This window comes from Geotrypetes seraphini, chromosome 5 (genome assembly GCF_902459505.1).
Source record: "Geotrypetes seraphini chromosome 5, aGeoSer1.1, whole genome shotgun sequence".
NCBI classification, from domain to species: Eukaryota; Metazoa; Chordata; class Amphibia; order Gymnophiona; family Dermophiidae; genus Geotrypetes; species Geotrypetes seraphini.
Window position 1 is genome coordinate 271675729 of NC_047088.1, and position 16463 is coordinate 271692191.

At 42.3% G+C, this 16463-nt stretch overlaps 1 protein-coding gene across 1 annotated transcript in view; it reads left to right on the forward strand.

Moving 5' to 3' along the window:
* The window catches only part of LOC117360428 (unconventional myosin-X-like), a 483786-nt gene that overhangs the window by 79519 nt on the left and 387804 nt on the right, over positions 1-16463 (forward strand). The window contains exons 8-11 of the mRNA XM_033944140.1: positions 2989-3092; positions 4201-4330; positions 10242-10360; positions 15248-15394. Coding sequence (XP_033800031.1) covers positions 2989-3092; positions 4201-4330; positions 10242-10360; positions 15248-15394 — 500 coding nt within the window. The remainder of the gene's footprint in view (positions 1-2988; positions 3093-4200; positions 4331-10241; positions 10361-15247; positions 15395-16463) is intronic.

The following is a 16463-nucleotide window of genomic DNA, read 5'->3' on the forward strand; positions in this document are numbered from 1 at the left end:
GAGAGGGGCATAGAAAGAAGACAGATACCATATGGAAGGGGGAGAGGACAGACAGTGGATGGATGGGGCAGATGCTGATTGAAGAGACAGAGAAGGCAGATGCTGGAAGAAAGAGTGAAAAGAAGACGAAAGCAGAAACCAGAGACGACAAAAGGTAGAAAAAAATAATTTTATTTCTATTTTGTGATTAGAATATATCAGATTTGAAATATATATCCTGCTAGAGCTGGTGTTAGACATAACTGGGGACTGCAAAGCCCAGGCAGTGCTTCTTTAGCTTCCAGCTGGCTTAGGGTGCTCTCTGACCAGGGGGCAGTTGCCCTAGTTGCACTCCCCTAAAACTATTCCTGTCATGTGTGACTGCAGTATTCTGTTAGCATAATATTTATGAATTATTTTAATCTCATTCATTGTTTTGCCACTTGTTTTGTTTTATTTTTATCATTTAAATTTCCCCAGAATTCTATTGTTCAACGGTTCCTCCCTTCTGCATCTATTCTTATCTCTCCTCTCTTCAACCTTCCAAAGTCCTTTAGATCAATGTAGTCTTGTCAGAATGTTTATTTTCTTATCTTTTCCTCTATCTCTATTTTTCACTTCTTTATTATTATCCAGGTACTTTAGTTAGATTGTGAGCCTTTGGGACAGTAAGGGAATTTCTAAGTACCTATCTTACTTATAATTTTAATGCACCCTAAAGTATATTTTCTGTAAACCGCTTAGAACCTAACGGATTAGCGGTATATAAGAAATAAATTACATTACATTACATTACATATTTCTGTGTAGCATTCTGTAATAATTTGGCTTATTCAGTTTTCTTATAGTAGAGGGGGATATATGTGAAGGGGAGGGGAAACAGGGTTTTGTTGATCCTTGCTCTGCATTATTTGTATTTATAAAATGACAATTATACAGAATATTGTTTCTTTTTATACTTTAATTAAATACATTCAATATTAAATCATAACTGAGGCTTGTGTGGATGGGATCAAATGATTTGCGGAGACCGGGCTTGTGAAAATGGGGCGGAAATGGGGTTTTTAAATTTTAGTCCTAGTAGTTTGCCGGTCCACAAAATAATTCTTTTATTTCTGTGGGTCCACGGGTGTAAAAAGGTTGAAATACACTGATCTAGGGCATCCTTTCCTTCCCTTTCCTCCCCATTCCCATGGTCTAGCTCTTTCTCCCCCCCCCCCCCTCGATCCTGTGCTTGCTTACCCAGCGTTGCTGTAATCCTTTGGTCATCATCAGTATCAGTGAACTAAGCACTCTGTCTTCGGCGACCTGGAAGCTTTTTCTCTGCAGAAAGAAAGCTTCTGAGACGTTGAAGGTAGCGTGTTTAGTTCACTGATGCTGACGAAGGCCAAAGAGTTACAAAAGCACCGGGTGAGAAAGCAAAGGATTCTGCATGGGGTGGGGAGAGAGAGGGAGGAGGACTCCTGATAGGTATGTGTGTGGGGGGGTGGGACTGGAGAGGGAAAAGGACTCCAGATAGGTGTGGGGGGGGAGGAGGAGGAGGACTCCGTATAGACTGAGCTGCTACAGGATTACTAGAATTCCGGTTTCCACAGACAGAAGTTGTTAAATTGAAAATCTGCCCAGACTTCCGACACAGTCCTCAAAAAGAGGACATGTCCAGGGAAATCTGGATATCTGTTAACCCTAGGCAGGCGGGGGGCTCATCTGCTCACTCTCTCCCACTGGCAGGCCTTCCCATTCCCTGGCCCAGGCACAGTGACTTTAGAGAATCGGCAGACAGTAATTTCTGCAACTGGACCCAGTTCTAGGCTAGTGAGAAAAAAATACAAATTATTTTAAAAATCGATTAAAACTTTTATTGATTTTAACTCTTTTTAATATTTTACTCTATTTATTGGAAACAGAAAGCAATAAATACAGGACTCCTTTTACTACGGTGTGCTAGCGTTTTTAGCGCGCGCTGCCCCCTGCGCTAAGTGTAAAAACTAAAGCCAGTTCAATGCTGGCGTTAGTGTCTAGCGCGCGCTAAAACCGCTATCGCAGCTTAGTAAAAGGAGCCCACAGTGTTTGCACTTTTAAACAGTCTTATTTCCTGTCTTACTGTAACATCCAAATCTGATTCTCTCTAATTTCCCCTAAGTTAAGATTTGGTTAGTGATTTTACTAGTCACACCCCAACTCTGGAAAGGCGTAGCCAGCTTGAGTTAACTTGGCTACAGACAACTACATTTAGGATGAAGTAAGGCTGCAGTACCCTGGCCAACCAAGTGGGGGCGGTAGCATTAATCTGCTCTCTCTGTGTCCCGATATAGAAAAGAGCACAGGGGTAGTCTTGACAGTAGAAAAAAGTCTGCGTTTGATCTGCAAAGTGGGACAGACTTTTTGATGGCACCTGCCACCCCTTGCTCCCTGGTTATAAAACTTTTACTTCTTTTGCTAATAAGGGAACATAAGAATGGCCTTCTGGATCAGCCCAACAGTCCATGAAGCCCAGTATCATGTTTGCAGTAGTACCTGGCAGAATCCCATTCCCCACGATAAACAGCTTATTTGCCCAAATGTAGGGATTTACTTTTGGAAATCAAAAAATTTTCCCAGTTTCAAATTTTAATCAGTATCTCAACCCCCCCCCCCCCCCCCCTTTTTTTTTTTTTCCTAAGCTGCGCTAGAGGTTTTAGTGTGGGCTGGTGAGGTAATTGCTCCGAAGCTCATTGGAATTCTATGAATGTCGGAGAATTTGCTACGCTGTCTTGTGATATAAACTTCTACTGCAGTTTGATAAAAGGGGCCCTTAATTTGGGAGAGTTAAAGTGAAAGAGACTCCCACTTCGATTTGAAAATGTGTTGACCCTGGGGCTGACGGAGATCCAGAGGCATTTCCCCAAAGATTTGGTGTGTCAGGGTTTTCATATAGTATTTCAGTGAGTGCATTACCATGAAGCTTCCAGTCTTTGTAATAAAGAACATCCCAGCTATTTCCTTTTTCTGCTCGGATTTCACCTCTAGATGCCCTGTGTATCTCGGAGCCAGAGACATACCACTACCTCAACCAGACTGGCTGTGTGAAAGATGAGACATTGAATGACACGGATATGTTTCACAGAATCATGGTAAAATGTGTCCCCCTTGTTCCTAATCCTCTAATCTATTCTCAGCATCCCATCTGCATGTATTTGTCTCTTCTCCCTTCCCACTCTCATCCTGGATCATTAGTCCATGTCTTTTCTGCTTCCTCAGCCCATTTCCCTTCCTGATTCCCCCAGTCGTCGTCTCCCAATACCATCCTCTCTCCCTATTTTTTTCTTATGTCCCTGCAATATTTAAACTGGTTATCTTGTATCTTTCTTAGCGTATGCTTTTTGTGGACTTTTCCTGTTCTCTAGATCAGTGTTTTTCAACCTTTTTACACCTATGGACCGGCAGAAATAAAAGAATTATTCTGTGGACCGGCATCGGTTCGTGGACTGGCGGTTGAAGAACACGGGGCTAAGTTGTGGGCCAGACCCCGGCCATCTCTACCCAATCTCCACCCCAGACCCCCTCCCCCATAATAGTACTAATTGTAACACTATTTTTTCCATTCATTTTTCACAGATACACAATATAATCTTATTAACAACACATAATGGTTAACCACAAAATTAAACCATATAAAACACACTGACAGCAGATGTAAATTCTCAAAATTGACATAATTCAATCACTAAATTAAAAAATAAAATCATTCCCCCCTACCTTTGTTGTCTCCCTCCCTCCATACTATGCCTTACCTTCTGGCCTGCTCCTGCCTGACCATTTTATGCTGCCCCCGATATTATCTTCAGGCTGGCTTCTTGCGCGTCCCGTGCCTCATCTGGAAGCCTTCCCTCTGACGTTGCAACGTCAAAGAGAAGGCTTCCGGTTCAGGCGCAGGACGCCCGTAGGAGCCCCTGCCCGTGGCTTTGTGCACTGAATTAGTGAGGAAGAGGGAGCTGGCTTGAAGATATCATCGCATCGATCACACCGTGGACTGGCGGTTGAAGAACTCTGTTTTGGGCCTGATGCACGTGCTGGCCCTGTGGACCAGCACATGGTTGAAGAACACTACTCTAGATTTATGATTACTGCCCCTTTCTCTTGTCCCTGTTCAGACAGTTTTACCTTAGATGGCTATCAAAGCATTGTCATATAATCAATGTGAAAACATTTGACTTATTTGATTTCATATGTTTTGAAAAGAGAGCTTTCAACGTGATGGACTTCAGCCCAGAAGAAATTCAAGATGTGTTCCAACTTCTTTCTGGCACCCTGCATTTGGGGAACATTGAATTTATGACAACGGGTGGAGCACAGATAACTACCAAAGCAGGTAACCCCTACTGGCTGATCAGCTCATACTGTGTGATCCCGGTAAGCAGCTATGAAGTATAATAATAATAATAATAATTTATTTCTTAAATACCGCCAAAGCTGTAGAAGTTCAAGGCGGTTTACAATAAAGAAGGCTGGACAAACAGCGAAATTTGGTACAATCAGCGAAAGAAGATACAATTGAGAGGGCTGGACAATCAGCGCATATAATATAAAATAAGAAGGACTAGACAGTCAGCGGATATTGGTACAGTCAGCGAATGGAGATGCAATTAAAGGGAAACAGGATGCAGGTACAATATAATATAGGGGAACAAGGGGACTGGCATAGGGGAGTTAGGCTATAAATCAGTTAAATAGGTTAGTTTTTAATAATTTCCTGAAGTTTAGGTAGGATGAGGAGTGTGAGATAATATTGCTTGGAAGGCAAGAGTTCTATTCTGGAATCTTTTGTAGTGGCAACCCTTTAGAGATGGGTGGCTGAACAGGTGGATTTTACGTGTGGGACTGGAAGGGCGGTCTAGGATAAAATAGGGAACGAAGTAAAGGGGGCCGAATCAAGGATGGATTTGAAACAGAGACAGGAAAACTTGAACTGTACTCTTGCTTCCAAGGATAGCCAGTAGAGTTTTTGGTAGTAAGGGGTTAAGTGTTCCCATTTTTTTAGTCCATACATCAGCCGTATTGCTGAATATTGGATGATTCGGAGTCTTTGGATGGTTTTTTTGAAAGACCCCCAAATAGATGATATTACAGTAAGTATGCTTAGAATGGAGGATTGCACCAGTAGGCGGAAAGAGGTAGCGTCAAAGTATTTTTGGATGGTTCTTAATTTCCATAAGAAGCCTTTCCTGACCAGTAGGTCGGTGTGTGCTTCAAAGGTAAGGTTGCGATCTAGGGTCACTCCTAGAATTTTTAAGGAATTTGTGATAGGAAAGACTTGACCATTCAAGGAGATTGATGAATCTTTGATTTTGTCATTCGGGCTCACCTGGAAGAATTTGGTTTTATCTGTATTGAGTTTCAATTTGAAGTCTGTCATCCATAGTTCGATTTGCTTTAGGATAGATGCAAGGTGATTTTTTGTCTCGGGAGTTAGGTTAGTTAGGGGAAAACTATGGTGATGTCATTAGCGTAGATGTAAAATTTGATTTTCAGACTTTGCAATAGGTTACCTTGAGCGGCCAGGTATATGTTGAATAGAGTGGGGGACGGGGGGGAGCCCTGTGGTACTCCACATGCGTTAGCCCAGCTGAAGGAATGAGTATTGTCACTGAAAACTTGGTATGATCGTTTACTTAGAAAACCCTGAAACTATTTTAACACGTTACCTGAGAGGCCGATTGACTCCAGACAGTCCAAAAAAATGGCATGATCAACTAAGTCGAAGGCACTGCTGAGATCGAATTGCAGGACTAGAGCACTTGTGCCCTGACTAAACAGGTTATGGAGGGAGTCTAGCAGAGAGGCAATAACAGTTTCAATGCTGTGACCGGAATGAAAACCTGACTGGTTATCGTTTAGAATGTTGAATTTGTCCAGGTAGGTCACTAGATATTGGTTGACCAGACCTTCCATCAACTTTGTAAAGAGGGGAATGTTCGCAGTGGCTCTGTAATTAGATGTCAGGCTGATGGATTCTTTGGGGTTTTTTACAATCGGAGTGATTAGGATCTGGCCTAGTTCCTCCGTGAAGGTACCGGACTGTAGAAGGGAGGAGATCCAAGTGTGTAGTTTGGCTTTGAAGGTGACCGGGGCAATTTTCATTACATTTGGCGGGCAACTATCTAGTCTGCAGTGGGAATTGGCGTATCATGAGTAAAACTTGCAGAATTGTTGCCAGGTGGAGATGGTAAACTTGTTCCAGAATAGATCAGCCCTGGGTTCATCAAAGGGCTGGGCGACAGGGTAATTCAGATGATTGTTTGAGGCGGCTGATAGGGTGGATCTCAGATTGGAGATTTTGCTGTTGAAAAATTCAGCCAGGGTATTGGCCAGTGGCCAGGGTGTTGATGGAAACAGGCAGGCGGGCAGAAACAGGTGGTCGGCTCTGGGCGTTGTGGTAGAAGAGAAGGTTCCCATCCATTTCTGGAGGTGAAGAACGCTCACGTGCCTGGCCCTGTAGGAGGAGAGGCGGGTTGAGAGACCTGAGCCGTGGGCTCGGTGCAGGTTGTTGGAGTCCTATGGAGCTCCTCGAGGGGGCTGTGTTTACCCACAGCGAGTGGCTGCGCGGTCAGTGGAGGTCGGTTGGCTTCCCTGCAATCGCTTCACCAAGGCGCGCACTAAGGTGCACGCGCCTTCATCGACGCGCTGAACGGCTGCATGCCATTGGAGCTGAGGCTTTCAATGGAGTAGTCCCCTGCTGGTTCGGGGGAGGGGCAGAGCAGTGCTCCCATGCTCCTCTCAAACTGGGAAGGCCTCGATGTTTCCGGCAGCCCGCAGGTATCGGTGCGGGGGGAGGGAGAAGAAACGGCTTTCTGATGGTGCTGAGGCTTTCAATGGAGTAGTCCCCTGCTGGTTTGGGGGAGGGGTGGAGTAGTGCTCCTATGCTCCTCTCAACCCGGGAAGGCCTCGATGTCTCTGGCAGCCCGCAGGTATTGGTGCGGGGGGAGAAGAGTATGCCAGAGTGATGCTGTAGGGGTTAATTAGGATTTACTTACAGTAAACCCCTTGGAAGGTTTGATGGCTTGAGTTTCTCTCTCGGCATTATTGCTATATTGGAAATCTACTGGCAAATGTGCATTGTCTGAACTTTGCTGACTCTGATAGTATGCTCATTGATAATAAGAATGTAAAAACAAGCATAGAAGGAAGTAAACTACGTATTTATCCATATTCTTGCAAACAACATAGGTGGTTTTCACTTGTTTATTGTACCCCCTCCTCTAAAGTTTTTCTGATTAATATTCAAATTCCATGTTGATGTTTGAAGTTATATTCAAATATTCAACACTGGATTTCTGGGTGTAGAAGGCAAAGTCACGATTGGGGCAATTTTGATAAATTCGAGTAGCAAATCATCTGGACATGATTTTTAGTTCTTTTATTTATTCAATTTTGTTTTGCCCGTACTCCCAAAGGAGCTCAGAATGGGTTACAAACCAGGTATGGCAGATAAAGGCCAAATGGCCCATCCAGTTTACCCATCCGCAGTAACCATTTTCTCTTTCTCTCTCCGAGAGATCCCACGTGCCTATCCCAGGCCCTCTTGAATTCAGACACAGTCTCTGTTTCCACCACCTCTTCAAGGAGACTGTTCCCTGCATCTACCACCATTTCTGTAAAAAAGTATTTCCTTAGATTACACCTGAGCCTATCACCTTTTAACTTCATCCTATGCCTTCTCATTCCAGAACTAATGAGCATTTATGCCACGTCCCTATGATATCTTCCCTCTCTCAACTTTCCTGTGCCCATACATCTTATGATGAAGACCATGCACCATTTTAGAAGCCTTCCTCTGGACCGACTCCATCCTTTTTATATCTTTTTGAAGGTGCAGCCTCCAGAATTGTACACAATATTCTAAAAATTTGTTGGGTTTTTTTTTTTTTTACTTCTTCTAAATGAGGTCTCACCAGAGTCTTATACTGGAGCATCAATACCTCCTTTTTCCCACTGGCCATACCTCTCCCTATTCTTCTTTCCCACTTTAAATATAATCGAACAGACTGCAAACCATAAAAATGCTACAAATCCAATCAATAGTTTGCCAATTAGAAGTCTCTGGATACGTCCAAAAACCTGTTTCGAATATCGTCACATGGATGATCTGTCTTTTAGGTCATCCAAGTACCAACTTAGGCCGGTTTTTGGAAGTATTTTTGTTTTGATTATGAGCCCCATATTGGCGAGATTATATCACTATTTGGCAGGCAATTTCAATTACTCCAATACTGACTCGAGAAATGTCATGCGAGGAAATGCTGGGAAGGTAAAGATCCAAATGAAATAAATGTGGTTTTACATTAAGGTACTTTATCATATTTCCCTATCTGTCCTATCTAGTGTACCTGGGGCAATGAGGGGATTAAGTGACTTGCCTAGGGTCACAAGGAGCAGTGAGGGATTTGAACCCACAGCCTAACTCTAACCCCTGTGCCACACACTCCCAATGACTGCTAGAAGTATTTTAGATCCAGCCTTTAGTGGAATGCAGGACTTGGTGCAAGAGGTCATGGTGCCGGGACTTTAACTTCATTGCTGAAGACATTAGGAAATCTGCAGCATCAGCACTTAACTTTCAAAAGAGCAACTGTGATAGAATCAGGTAAATGTTTGGGCAAATAAAGTTAAAAGAAGCATGTCATCTTGGAAGTCTAAACTAGATGTAAGATATGAATTAAAATGGTGGCAAAAAGGCTAGAGGCAGTTGTCATGAGGTAAAAGAGACTATTACAGACACAAATTCACAGGTACATCAGAAGCAGAAAGTCTGTGAGGGAATTTGTGGGTCCGCTACATCAAGGAGCAAAAGGAGCTCTAAGGAGGACAAGTTCATAGTGGAGAGGCTGAATGAATTCTTTATTTTGGTCTTTATGAAAGAAGATGTAAGAGATCTACGTGAATCAGAAATGGTTTTCAAGAGTGACAATACAAAGGTACTAAAAACAAATTTCAGTGAACCTGGAAAACGTACTGAGCTAAATTGACAAGTCAGAATGATAAATCACCTAGACTAGATGGTATACATCCCAGGGTACTGAAAGAACTCAAACATGAAATTGCTGATCTGCTTTTAGTGATATGTATATAACCTGTCGTTAAAATCATCTATAGTACCTGAAGATTGGAGGGTAGCCAATATAATGTTGATTTTTTAAAAGGGTTCCAGAGGTTTCTGTAAGTCTGACTTCAAAATCTATTATGAAGAATAAAATTATAGAACATGTAGACAAACATAGTTTAATGGGTCAGCCAAGGGAAGTCTTGCCTCACCAACTGGCTTCATTTTCTTGAAAGTGTGAATAAACATGTAAATAAAGGTGATCTGGTTGATGTAGTAGACCTAGATTTTCAGAAAGATTTCAACAAAGTTCCTCATGAGAAATTTGAGTCACATGATAATAGGCAATGTTCTTTGTGGATTAGAAATTGGTTTTTGGACAGAACATAAAGGATGGAAGATGACGAATAGTAGAGTGCTATTTAACATTATTATAAATGATCTAGAAATTGGAATGACGTGAAGTGATAACCCCCCCCCCCTTTTAGAAAACTGCAATAGTGTTTTTTAGTGCCGGCTGGTGTGCTGAATGCTCTGTGCTACTCCTAACACACACAGGTCTGCACTAAAAACTGCTTCCACAGTTTTGAAAAGAAGGGGGGGGGAGGAGGGTAAATTTGCAGACGAAACAAAACTCTTTAAAGTTGTTATAACATGTACGGACTGTGAAAAATTGCAGCAAGAACTTAGGAAATTGGAAGACTGGGTAGCCAAATGGCTAAAAGCACGGTGATGCACATAGGGAAGAATAATGCAAATCATAACTAAGGTCCACCTTAGGGGTCAACACCTAGGAAAAAGATCTGTCTGCGAAAAAACAAAATAAAATGCTAGGATTTATTAGCAGGAATATTCGAATGTCTCTGCAGTACTCCATGTTGCAACCTAACCTTGACTATTGTATTCAGTTCTGGTCATCATACCTTAAAAAAGTCAACCAATCTTACTTACCCTGTAAGTTCATTGAGTGAAGGAGTGAAAAATTGATTCACGTATACCTGTTCTAGAATGGCTTATCTCTGGGCTAAGTATGAAATCTTGTAACTTTTTTGATTGGCCACTGAAAGAACAGGATTCTGGGCTAAATGAACCTTTGGACTGATCCAATATAATAACTCATTTCTGTACTCTTAACTTTATAAGTATGGACTGAGTAATATAAATATTTTCTTTGTACCCCCAGTTCTGAGTAACATTGAGAAGCTACTAGGGTTGGACTCATTGCAGCTCTCCGAGGTGTTGACCCAAAGATCTCGGATCTTACGAGGGGAGGCAATCAGCTCTCCTCTCACCATAGAAGAGGTAAATGTGAATTTTGTGTGCCTTACTCCTATTTCTCTCTTCCTTGAGCTTGTCTCCTTCAACCACCCTACTCCCAGTTGATTTTAACTCCCACTCCCATCTTTTCTGGCTCTGCTCAAGGGTCTCCCTTTCCTTGGAATAATTATATGCCTGAGTGCTCTCATAAACACAAACATTTCCTTGCAGAGACACCAATGAGTTTTCAAAACAGGGAACTCATGTGCTTATGGTTCTACCTGTACTTTGGCATGCTCACATATCCTGGGTTGATTTATTTTCCAAATACACACATAAATTCAAAGGCATCCCCTCCCAGTCTTCAGTAGGGTCTTTCCTAAGTTAAGGGAAAGGTGTGTATTTGCCTTATCAGTGCTGTAATGTGATTACTGCCTATTTTGTGCATGAAGCACAAACTTATTGTACTTCTTTGAGGGGGTAAACAGACAGGTGGATAAAGGGGAATCCATTGACATCATTTACCTTGACTTTCAAAAAGCCTTTGACAAGGTACCGCACGAAAGACTGCTTAAAAAGCTGTGGAGACACTGTGCAAGGGGAGGTCCACCGATGGATCAAAAACTGGCTGGCAGACAGGAAACAGAGGGTTGGAGTGAAGGGCCATTACTCAGACTGGCATGGGGTCACGAGCGGAGTTCCGCAGGGGTCGGTGCTGGGACCACTCCTGTTCAATATATTTATTAATGACCTGGAGGCGGGAACAAATTGTGAAGTTATTAAATTTGCGGATGACACCAAACTCTACCACAGGGTTGAAACCATGGAAGACTGCGAAGATCTGCAAAGGGACCTAACGACGCTAGAAGAATGGGCCAAAAAATGGCAAATGAACTTTAACGTAGGGAAATGCAAGGTCATGCATGTAGGGAAAAAGAACCCGATGTTCAGCTACAAAATGGGAGGATCACTGCTAGGGGTAAGTAACCTTGAAAGAGACCTGGGAGTGATGGTGGACACGTCTTTGAAGGCGTCGGCACAGTGCGCCACAGGCTTAAGAAAAGCAAACAAAATGTTGGGTATCATTAAGAAGGGTATCACGACCAGGACAAAGGAGGTCATCCTGCCACTGTATCGTGCAATGGTGCGACCGCATCTGGAGTACTGTGTCCAGTATTGGTCGCTGTACCTCAAAAAGGACATGGCGGTACTTGAGGGAGTCCAGAGAAGAGCAACTAAACTGATAAGAGGTATGGAAAACCTCTCATATACTGACAGACTGAAAAAGCTGGGGCTGTTCTCCCTGGAAAAGCGGAGACTTAGAGGAGACATGATAGAAACCTTCAAGATCCTGAAGGGTATAGAAAAAGTAGACAGGGACAGATTTTTCAGATTATGGGGAACCACAAGTACAAGGAGGCACTCGGAAAAATTAAAAGGAGACAGGTTTAAAACAAATGCCAGAAAGTTCTTTTTCACCCAGAGGGTGGTGGACACATGGAACGCGCTTCCGGAGGCTGTGATAGGCCGGAACACATTACAAGGCTTCAAAGAAGGTTTGGATAGGTTCCTAGAGGATAAAGGAATTGAGGGGTACAGATAAGAGTAGCGGTAGGTTATAGGGATAGTCTGGGACCATTGCTCAGGCAATGGGCCTGATGGGCCGCCGCGGGAGTGGACCGCTGGGCGAGATGGACCTCTGGTCTGCCTCAGCGGAGGCAACTTCTTAAGCATCGAGTTCCATAGAGAAATACTGTAGCTTTGAAAAGTATGCTTTTGGAGAGTAATTTTATTTCTCCGAGGATGGGAGATGCCATCGCAATGGAAGCTGCTCAGGAACACTGCACAGCATATGTTCTTGAAGCTTTTGGAAGCGTTCACCTGCCGTCATTGCATGGGACATCGTCTTCCGTTCTCCTCATCATCTATAGTGTGCAAGTCCTATGACACTACGTGGGACTCGTACTCAGTAGGTTTCGACCCCTTTTAAAACTTTCCATTGTTTTCCATCTAATCTAATGTTATCATTTCTAAGGTAGATGACAAACTTAAAGAAAATGGGCAAATGTTAACTTTTAAAAATTATTCCATCAGTAAATAACAGAATGTCTAAAAGCAGAGTAACTAATTGGCATAGTAAAGGTGGAGGTCGGCACCTAGCCTTTTGCCACTCCTCTCGCCGCTGCTCGCTTGCTCCCCTTCCCTCGTACCTCGTTCACCACTGCGAGCAACAGCTTCAATGTGCTCCCTCCAATGCCACTTCCAGGTGCCGTGCATAGGAAGTGGCATCAGAGGGAGTGGCCAGGAGTACGTTGAATAGCTAGAGAGAAGGGAAGGGGGGTCAGAGACGAGGGCGGGGGAAAGAGCGCCACTGCCTCAGGCACCTCTCTCTCCCCTCGCTACGCCACTGCTTCCAGCTGAGTAAAATGAGATCATCTGACACCCTTTATGTGAAGTTCACAGCAGTGCCCTCTAAGGTGCTCCACTGCTTTATGGGCACATCTGTGTGGCCCCCTCCTATGTCCAAATGCAGACCATTTGGATGTTTCCAACTTGGACATTTGTTTGGTTGAACCTGGGGGACACTCAATGAAGTTACAGGGAAATACTTTTAAAACCAATAGGAGAAATTTTTTTTTTACTCAGAGAATAGTTAAGCTATGGAACGCGTTGCCAGAGGATGTGGTAAGAGCGGATAGCGTAGCTGGTTTTAAGAAAAGCTTGGACAGGTTCCTGGAGGAAAAGTCTATAGTCTGGGGGAAGCCACTGCTTGCCCTGTATCAGTAGCATGGAATATTGCTACTCCTTGGGTTTTGGCCAGGTACTAGGGACCTGGATTGGCCACCGTGATAACGGGGCTACTGGGCTTGATGGACCATTAGTCTGACCCAGTAAAGCTCTTCTTATGTTTGGACTTTTTGACGGCCTGAACATCCAAAGTTGGACTTAGACATCCTATCGAAAATGGCCCTCTCTGTGTTGTAAAAAAACCAATGAACCATCTCAAGATTTCACCCATAATACCAAATGCAACTTAATCTACCTACAAATACTTCATGCCTAACAAAATGAAAAGCTGTTGACATATCCAATTACATAATCAAAGTCTGCATTCCTTTATCATGATTACATCTTAAATTTCTCATCAAAGCTAGCAAAACTGTTTCAGTACTGTCATTTGAACGAAATCCTAATTGCACTAAATCAACAACTAAAATGTTGTAAAAACTGAAGTCTTTTTGTTGGTTCGTGGAAAGAATCTAGCATCGTGTCCCTCTGAAATTTCTCTGCAAAATCAATGTAAGCACTTAGGAGTTGTGCTAGATTCTTCTTTGTCTTTTAAGGCCCACATTAAGACCGTGGTCTCCAGTGTGTTTTTCAAATTGCAGTTGTTGAGAAGATTACATGATTATTTATCAGAAGATAATTTTCACACAGTTGTTACTTTAATGATAACGCCGTTGCTTGATTATTGTAATTCTATATATTTGGGTTTTGCTTAAATATGTTTTGCATGCTTTGCAGATGGCACAGAATGCTTCTAAATTTGACCATATTGGCTTCCCATCAAGATGCGGGTTGAATTTAAGGTTCATTACCTGTTTAAAGTTCTTCAGAACAATTGTCCTTCTGTTGTTCGCTTCTTGTTTCGATGGCATTCCTCTTTACCTGCTGACAGTTTGAGACTAGAAATTACATCTTTAGCCATTATGAAACTCACCAGCAATCATAAATCAATGCTTTCGGTTCAGGGCCCGGTATTGTGGAATAATTTATTGTCACTACGGCAATTGACGGTGCTTTGTCAATTCAAGAAAGGAGTAAAAACAGTTTTGTTTGAGCGTGTTTTTGGCAGCAATGCTGTATTTTATTGCTGGTATTTTTTCTTGATGTCTTTTTCAAGATTTCTTGATTGTCTGTATACAGTATATACATTGTAGGTTTTATGTTTTTACATGATTTGTATTTTGCTGTCATTGAATGTGAGTTTGTGTCACTGATTTTGTATGTTTTATTGTTTCCCGCCTAGATTTGTAGATAGGTGGGTTATAAATAATTTTAAATAAACAAGTTGATGTTGACGGAGTATTTTTGCAGCTGTAACCCTGTCACTGTCTCAACTAACTTTGCTAAAAGAAAGGAATGATCATTTGAAAAACAGGTAGAGTCTGAGTTAGTTCCTTTCAAATGAGAAGTCAAAATAATATGGCCCAAATTAACTGATATATTTTCTTCAGACAATAATCAGTTTACTACTGCTGTGAATTGTCCCCAATGACACAACTTCCTGTTTCGGCTTTGGTGGTTCTGGACTTCCATACAGTCTGCTCTTCTTTGTATGCTGGGGGTTTCTATCTCCTTGACAGCATGTCTTACTTTAATTCCTGAGGATTATGATATGGATACCAGAATAGTGCTATATTTTGCAGTATGTTCTGTTATTGCAGGTGATCGGAACCCCCCTTTTTCAATTTTGAAATTGTGTCAGAAACTACGATATGTGGGACTGATGGAAAACATGGCACGTTTCAGAAAGAACAAGAGGACTTATGTCATTCAATTTTGGACTATAATGCAGGAATACCTTGTGACTTGAGGTGTTTGTTAGTGGATATATTTAAAGTTGGTATGTGAGGATTGGGTGGGGTTTCAAGGGATGAGGGATGTTTTGTGCATATTTTACTGTTGCATTTAAAAATTTATACATTTTTGCTTTCTATTCTGTATACCACCTAGTATTATTGGATAGACCAGCTTAATAATATTTTCAATAAATAAATAAACTTCCACAGCTCAGGACTAGTAATGAAATGCACTTAGTAGGAAATACACAAGGAAGGAACTGCCAATAAACCTTGGTCTTCAGTAATATGAAAAGGGAGCTAAACGTTCTGTTTCTCACTTAGGGCCATCTCTTTTCTCTGTGTTAAGGCAGCAGACTCCAGGGATTCACTCGCTATGGCCCTGTACTCCCAATGCTTCTCCTGGCTCATTAACAAGATCAATGCCAAAATCAGAGGAAAGGAGGACTTTCAGTCCATTGGTATCCTGGACATCTTTGGCTTTGAGAATTTTCAGGTAAGGAGTTCTCTGTGATTACAGAACAATTAAAGAGTCGGTGATTAACTAGTAGGACCACCAGAAACATTTCTAGTAGACGTAGAGGGGCACCTTTGAAATGACATCTAGTGTGTGGTGCAGAATCCTCAACAGAATACTTCTAAATCTCCCTTCTACAAAAAAACCTGCAATACAAACATGTTTTCCACTCTATGTTCACCTTTCTAGGCATAAAAACTTGGAATGACCAGGACGGAACCTAACCACACCATATTCTGGAAGAAACTGAAAACTCATTATTTGACACTTAATCATCTGTATCCTCTCCTCCTGCCCTCCATTGTCCTTCCTACCCTCTGCTAACTCCTTCCTCTGTAATGTCACCTATAGCTTATATAGGTATGTGCGATGCACAAATGGAAGAAATAAAATCAAATAAATTAAAACTACAGCCTTAGCACTCTGAGGTTGTGGGTTCAAACCCACGTTGCTCCCTGTGACCCTGGGCAAGTTTCTTAATTCCCCATTCACTCAGGTACATTAGATAGATTGTGAGCCTGCCAGGACAGATAGGGAAAAATGCTTGAGTACCCGAATAAATTTATGTAAACCACTCTGAGCTCCCCTGGAAGAACGGTATAGAAAATTGATTAAATAAATAAGTTTCAAAAATGAACGTCCCCCTTTCATGTATTTTCCAATGGGAAATATGTCAAGATTTCCTATTCGAAAATACATACGATGGATGTCTGTATGCTGACAAACAAACAAATAGAGAGAGCAAAGTCATGCAATGTAACCAATGATTTCATAAGACCTCATACACCTAGGGCAGGGGTGTCAAAGTCCCTCCTCGAGGGCCGCAATCCAGTCAGGTTTTCAGGATTTCCTCAATGAATATGCGTGAGATCTATTTGCATGCACTGCTTTCATTGTATAAGAACATAAGAAGTGCCTCCGCTGGGTGAGACCTGCGGCCAGCAGTCCGCTCACGCGGCGGCCCAAAAGGTCCAAGACCTGTGCAGTTATCATCTATCTAGACCCCTCTATCCCTTTTTCCAACAGAAAATTGTCCAATCCCTTTTTG